Source organism: Lupinus angustifolius, chromosome LG05 (assembly GCF_001865875.1).
Source record: "Lupinus angustifolius cultivar Tanjil chromosome LG05, LupAngTanjil_v1.0, whole genome shotgun sequence".
Taxonomy (NCBI): Eukaryota; Viridiplantae; Streptophyta; class Magnoliopsida; order Fabales; family Fabaceae; genus Lupinus; species Lupinus angustifolius.
This window is the reverse complement of record NC_032013.1, coordinates 10,210,732-10,218,580: the sequence shown is the minus strand read 5'-3', so window position 1 is coordinate 10,218,580 and position 7,849 is coordinate 10,210,732. Positions and strand designations below refer to the sequence as shown.

The 7,849-nt window shown below is 29.5% G+C and overlaps 1 protein-coding gene across 1 annotated transcript; it reads right to left on the bottom strand.

Annotated features, from left to right (window-relative positions):
• LOC109347720 (LEAF RUST 10 DISEASE-RESISTANCE LOCUS RECEPTOR-LIKE PROTEIN KINASE-like 1.1) lies at nt 3,823-6,976 on the bottom strand. Its single transcript, XM_019587738.1, has 3 exons — nt 6,747-6,976; nt 5,528-5,920; nt 3,823-4,886 (listed from the first exon to the last, which is right to left on the bottom strand). The coding sequence occupies exons 2-3, from the start codon at nt 5,883-5,885 to the stop codon at nt 3,988-3,990; spliced, it is 1,257 nt and encodes a 418-aa protein (XP_019443283.1). The 5' UTR covers nt 5,886-5,920; nt 6,747-6,976; the 3' UTR covers nt 3,823-3,987.

Below are 7,849 nucleotides of genomic sequence, written 5' to 3'. Positions count from 1 at the left end.
ATTCATTTTCGAATATATAATTAATAAAAATATTAATAAAATCTTATAATTCCAAATTGTAAAATTCGCGGTGTTACAGTAGTGATCCATTTACTTCAAGAGTAAAAAACTTATACTTAACTTCGCAATCATCAATTATAGAGAAATTCAATGGTTACATCTAAACCATTAGATTTCCCTAAAATTAATGGCTAAGATATGAACTAAATTTTTCAAACACACTTTTGGAGTAAGTAGATTTCCACTATTTGAAAAAAGTTGATATGACTTATAAGCATTTTTAAAAGTATATTATGTAATAAAATTTTTAAATAGATCATCATATTTACTTTTAAATATATTTATCTAACCTCAAATTTTAAAATATATATTGATATATTAAACATTATAATATAAATATTAATATGTAATATAATTAAATAGGCAGTTACATAATAAGACTTTTAGATTCCTATAGTTTTTATGTAAATAATTTTAAAAAGAAACCTTAGCCTGACTTCTATGAAGAAAGCATACAGCCTAATCTGACATGTTATAATCAATTAATAAATATCTCATGGGGTGAGTAATTTGTTTAGTTTTGGGTAAAGTATTTCAATTATCACCTTTTCTACCTAGTTTTGGGTCTATATCCAAAAACAACTGACTTTATTGAAATTAGTGTATATCGACAGCCATATCGTGTTTGTCGACTCACATTTTTATTTCTAGTATTAAATATTTAATTTTTATTGAGTATAGATAATATTATAATTTATATAATAGAAAAATATGATAATAAATTGTGATATTGCTAAAACTTAAATTAAAAATTGCATTGGTGATTTGATATTTTTTGTGCATGTAACTTACTCTAAATTCCATTAATATTTTTTTATTATGTGAGAAAACATTATAGTAATAGTTAATTAGAAGGGTAAAATATGCAACAACAAAAATTATACCATATGTGGGTAGTTATAAGATGTTTTGGCTTTATATATAGTATAAATATAAATAAAAATCATTGAAATAGATGAAGCCTCTCCTTCAACACCATTAGAGATCCAACCTATTTCTCTAACACTTTTTTTATTTTCTAAGTGTCTATATACGAATTGAGTTTTGAAGGAGAGAAAAAGAAAATAAAAATTTCAAACTCATCTCACAAGAAAATATGAGTTTAAACCCTTTTATTTCACTCCAAAATCTAATTCACAAACTGTCTCTGAAAAAATATTAGAATTAAACAAACATTATATGCTTTCAATTTATTCAACGATAAACAATCATTCAAAATAAGATCTGTTTATACCGAAAATGAATTACACTAGTTTCAATTTCAGTCATTTATTTTTTCAAATCTAACGGATTAAAAGAGTGAAACTTAAAAGTCATATAAGGTTCATTTTTCTCTCTCTCGTCACATTTTTCTCTTACTCTTTTGATCCGTTCGATTTAAAAAATGAATGACTGTGATTAATTATAACTAATATAATTGTATAAATATATCCCTCATCATATATATATATATATAGACATACACTTCAATGTTAACAAACTAACTAATTTCTTTAGATTCAACAATAAGATAACTATTGAATAATAGTGTAAAAATAAAATACTCTTAAGAAGTAAAAGAAATATAAGATTTAGAATATGACCAATTTTTTTTAATAAGCCTGACCAAATTTATTTATTCTTAATATATTTATAAGAGTATTTTTAGGATAAAAAGTTTAGGTAAATTGAGTGTTAAGAAGTCACAACTTTTAACCTCCTAACTCTACAAATGTTTAAAAGATAGTTAGAGATTATCAATCAACAAAATATTCATATCAAATATGAGATTACAATTCAAAATCTTATTACCCATAAACCTATTACTTATAAAGTGAACATTTTTTCTTCTCCATTTATATGAAAGAAGATATTACACTAATATTGTCTGAATTATGGTAAAATTATATAAATCATTTATCTTTTTTTGGTATTTACATAAATCACCCATAATTTATGTATATAATTCTACTGATTACCTTTGCAGGAAGGATAAGTATGATCTTTTAAACAAAAAATAGTTACGAGTATAATTAAGTTAAACAAAATAAGGTAGATTATAAAGAGAAGTTCATAGAATATAAGAGTCAATATCTATTCATGATTTTTAATTCGTCATACACTGAATCAATAATTCTAAGAATATGCGTAAATTACTCTTATACTATATTACAACTAACTAAAAAATAATAAAAATATTAACTATTATACTATTTTGATTTGTCTTCATAAAATATTATATTTTGTTTAATTTTATTATATTTATCAATTTTTTTTGTATAAAAAATTATATTTATGTCTGTTACCTGAATAATCAATGTAACGTATATGTATAAATTAAGGTAGATTATGCTAATTTAGTGAATGAATGAAGGGCCTCCAAAGAGTTAGTGGGGTTGGGTAGGACAATGCAAGAATAGATTTGACAAGTGGTGAGAGAAGTAGGCGGGACGAATACAACATGCAAATTCATAAGAGTGCACTAAATACTAAACTATCCCATCCCATCCCATCATGCCTGCCACGTGCCAATTAATTCACAATGCAACTTCTACTTGGATCAAATGAGTTTAAAATTTATACTCATAGTTGTAAAAATATTGTGGTGTATAAATTATTATAACAATATTATCCACCATTGATTTATATTATTTTTATTTGAAAATTAAGGGTGGTTAACAAATTATTGTTGTGTTATTATGATTGGAGGCTCTCAATCAGTATGGTATCAGAGCCACCTCAAGAAAGCAGGGGGTAAAAAAACTTATCAGTGTATACATATTAAAAGAAAATGGGAGGAATGAAACACGAATAATTTTTTTTTCCATTGTTTGGTTGTATTAAAAAGAAGGAAGGAAAGAAAAAATTGGTGGGGCCCATGTCATTATGTTTTCTCTCCATTATTGAGAGGAAAACAAGTAGTAAAAATTGTATCAGGATCAATTGTCTCAAACTATGTTCCAAACCAATGACGATGAAAGAAAAACAGAAAAAAAAAATTTGATTTTTTAATTCACATTGCATGTTTTTATTGGTTTTTGATATGATTTATGACATACTTTGAAGATAACATGTCTTTGATAATACAAAAAAATATCATTATTAATAATAATTAAATTATTTTCTATTCACTTTCTTTCCAGTTTCTAACATACCAAACAACTAAAAAATCATCACATTTTCTACCCATTTTTTTCTCTCAAGTTTTTCTTCCTCAACTATTCTTTCCTTAACTTTTCTTCTCTAAACCAAACACTTAGTAGAGATCACATTTTTTTTGTATAGTTCACTGCTCTATTAAGTATATTTACCATCTGTATCATTTGTTTGTATCAATTTCTTCAGCACCAAAGAAGGCAAAAGTTATAAAAAAAATCTCATCTTCATATTTTTATGTATTTCATCCCTACTTATTTTCTACTTCCATTTTCAAAATACATACTTTCTTATGTACATTTTTATCTATATCAGAATATTCACGTCTGGTTTAGTTCACAGTAGTAAGTAGGAACATAGTTCAAGCAGAATTATACTAAAATAAGTTCACTCATGATCTCAATTACTACATCTGACCTGACATATAGAAGAATTGGTATGCATAGTATATCAACTGAATACATGGTATTCAGTTGTCCCAAAAAATGTCACTCCATGTACTATTTGCTATGATTTGTTGAAAAATGTATATTTAAACTAAAAAATTAATAATATAATTATTTCTGACCAATCATAACTGGTATGATATGAACTGACATATTTTTGGGGACAAAAGTTACACTCTCGTATATCAATATTGAAATAATATATATTTTTACCCTATGAGTAAAACAAACACCAGTAACATCCCTCAACCATATAATACCACACCCCTATATGAGATTGTTCAAACATATGTTAACCAACAAGTAGATTCTTGTGCATATTGTGAAATCTAAAAGTGCTTTTATACTATCTCTTCCCAAAATAATCATCAGGCAAGGTGGACACAATCTGAACTTTGGTAGCTTTGTAAGTACTATTAGGACCCCAAGTAAGGGCACTTTTAGAGGTTCCACTTCTAATGCTCTCAAGGGTATTTAACACCTCACCCATAGAAGGTCTCATGTCTCTTCGGCGTTGCAGACAGCGGAATGCCAACTCCGCCACTGCGGTAATTGTTTCACTTATCCACTCATCTGACTGAAATTCAAGAGCTGGATCAACGAGCTTTTCGAGATGTCCACAAAGGATTTTATCTGTAGCAAAATCTGAAAGATACGGCTGCTTATCGTCCTCGCTAAATGCTGGCAAGGATGATATCAGCTCGACCAGTATTACTCCAAAGCTATATACATCACTTTTATCAGAAAGATGACACTGTTCATAGTACTCTGGATCAATATAACCGGGAGTCCCAGCAGGATCAGTGGTAATATGTGAAACACCGTGCGGGATAAGGCGTGACAATCCAAAGTCTGCAACTTTAGCATTCAAACTACTGTCAAGGAGAATATTACTGGTTTTCACGTCACGGTGGATTATATTGGAAGCATGTAGATGAGCCAATGCACTTGCAGTTTGTACTGCAATTTTTAGTCGAGTAAACCATGTGAGAGTGCCTTCACGACGTAGATGATGAACAACTGTTCCACTAGGAATGTATTCTTGAACAAGAAGCAGTTCACTACCCTGAGGAAAGGTGCAACCATAAAGTTGGACAAGATTTTCATGGCTCAAGCTGGTTAAAATCTCAACTTCATTCATGAACTTTCTAAGTCTCTCTTTATGAAGTTTCTCATCATGTAATCTTAACATCTTGAATTGATGCATGCACTTAATTGCAACACGACGCCCATCTTTAAGTATTCCTATAATATAAACAAAATTGAGTCAGTATATCCATTATCTCATTATTTTACTGAATTAATGTCATTTACATATGATTTTGAGAGCCACCATCGTTGCAATTCTTCAGTCTACATTTTTCACATTTTTTATATGTACGGTATAATATATGAAATCCGTTCCAACAACTGATCAGCAATCAACAAATAGGTCCTTAAACAGGAAAAAAACAAGAGGAGAAATTGCAATTTTCTTCTTGTTTCCGCCCTTACACTTGGCGAAAAGAAAGATTGATGCATATAAAATTGAAAATGTAAAATAAATTATGGCATTCAAACTTCAAATACAGGTCCTTAACTACACTTATATTTTTATAGAGTCATACATCCAAGAAATTGTGTTGTCTATGTCATCATTCTGGAAAAGAGAAACGAAAGATTACTTAATTGTTGGATGAAATTTAAACCAGAAGATATCAAAAGACCTAAACAGCACATGCTACCATAGTCAATAACTTATATATGAGAGGTACATGGTGAATTGCATATACAAGACAACAAAAAGTTCTAAAATTTCAGCATACATGAACATAACAATGAAGTTCCTTATAAAAACAGAATCTAATTACTAACTTTAAAAATTGAAATACAAGAGATGTTCTTACCAGAGTATACTGTCCCATAACTTCCTTTTCCAAGTACTCTACTAGTGTCAAAATTGTCGGTGGCTTCTTCAAGTTCAGAATACTTGAATATCTCACTTCTGTGGCACTCGCTGTTCAGTACCTCAAAATCAACCAACAGTGGTTTACCACGACTACTTGGTGACTCAGATATCACAGGCACTGATTCAACCAAGCTGCTTGGTTCCTTAGAACCAACAAGCACATGCTGATCATCAACACTAATTGAACCCTCAGAATCCACCGGCACCAATTTGCTACCCTTCACCTCAGAAGCGATTGGGTGGTTACGACTTCCGTTAGGGAGGAAACAGTGAGATATAAATGAGAAGAGTGGCATCACTTCTTATGATCAATGCTCCAATACTCAAGTCCCTAAAGTACACATTTGAAAAACATGAACTTCAGGGTTAGTACTTAGAAGTCAGAACCCGCGTTAGTAAATTGGCAAGTAAAAAAACTCTGCTACGAACCCAAATTCACACACCAAAAAATGTTTTTTTACTCATTACAATTACAAAGAAACTGAAGTAATTTAGTGTGTGATTGGGTAAACAGCTTAATTAGAGCTTATGCAATGGGCTTTTCTAGAATAAGCTAAAAAAACTTATTTTCATAAGCTTCTTTGACATGCTTATTGAAGTAAGCTAAACAAACCTTATAGGAAGATCACAAAATTCCCTCATAAGTTTATTGAATAAGCTATTCTCATAAGCTCAAATAAGTTCTCATCTCCTTGATCTAAGTATAGTGATACTGACAGAGAAAGTGTAAAAAACAAATCATGACCTAAAGAGGTAAGAGCTTAGAACCCAGATCAGAAAATGGGCAAGTGAAAAAATCCCATAAAACTCAAACTCACGTCAACAACATCAACCAAGCCTTAATCTCATTATATAAGGTCGAACAACGTCATAATGTTATGTCATAACTTATTTCTAACTTTTCCTAATAGTTTCTCCTCTAGTTTTTCTCGGCCTCACTCTTCCTCTAGAAATTGGACAAAACTTCGTTAGATCTACTCTCCTTACTAAACTTCTCACAGTCCATCACACGTATCCAAACCACTTCAACACGATTCTATCATCTTTTCTAAAATACGAGTAAATCTCAAATTCACACACACACACAAGATCCTTTATCAATCATTGGTCATTGCAAAGAAACCAAAGTGTTGTGGCACTAAAATAGAAAGTCTCACCTTGGGAACCAACTAAACTTAACTTGAGCAGAATAATATCCCCTTTGTATGTTGTTCTGCAAAGTTGAGAACTTTTGAGGATCAAAAGCTAAGCAAACAAATTTTCTGTACAAAATCAGTGAGGATCAACAAAAGGGTAGCATTTAAATATTAAATTTCTATTTTATTTTTCAGAAAATTTGGAAGATCAATATTCGCTGAAACGCGTAAAGTAGCAAACACCATTAAAAAAAGAGAGAAATAATGAAATAGAAATGAGATATCAATGAAAGGAAAGACGGAAGAAACTGCTGTGAGAGAAATAGACGAATCAATAATAGAATAAAAGATATATTTTTGTCATCTTTTCTCTCAAAATATGTCATTTATGTAAAAAAAAGTTATTGGTCAAAAAATATTTTATTATTAAATTTTAAACTTAAATATATAATTTTCAACAAATCAGAATAAGTACTACATGAAATGATACACGACTTTGGTACATCAAATATTACCTATTTTAGTTGGGTGTTGTCATACAAAAGTGTACAATTACATGTGCCATTTATTCTAATTGACTAAAAAATATATATTTAAATTCAAATTTTAAGAATAAAATATTTTTCTGATTGATGAAAAGAAGTGATACATAATGTTTCATTATTGCTCCTATTTTAGTTGGTGCTCGGTGGAGTTTCATTATTGAGTAAAATTTCTAGTGAAAATAGATAATTTGGAATTTATTTTTTAGTTTTTATTTTATAAAGTTGTAAAAAAAACAATAATATGTACTCTTTGTGAAAAACATACTCATATTTTATTATACAACCAATTGCAAGAAAAAATCAAAGCTTGAACATCTTTTGGTAAGAGACGACTCCTATATTTGCTAAGGACATATGCACCAATGCTTGTATATTCAGATGCAATAATAGTAATGAGAATGCTTAGTAAGTCACGAGTCATTAATGATAAAATCGGGAAAACGAGATGTTCTAACCTTCCACCATTTCAAGACATCTAAATCTTCATCTTCATTAAAGTTAATCCCCAAATTGGTTCATCCAAGTATGCATCTTGATTATGTTTTTTCAACTTCTATAAAATTTGATAACAATTAACAA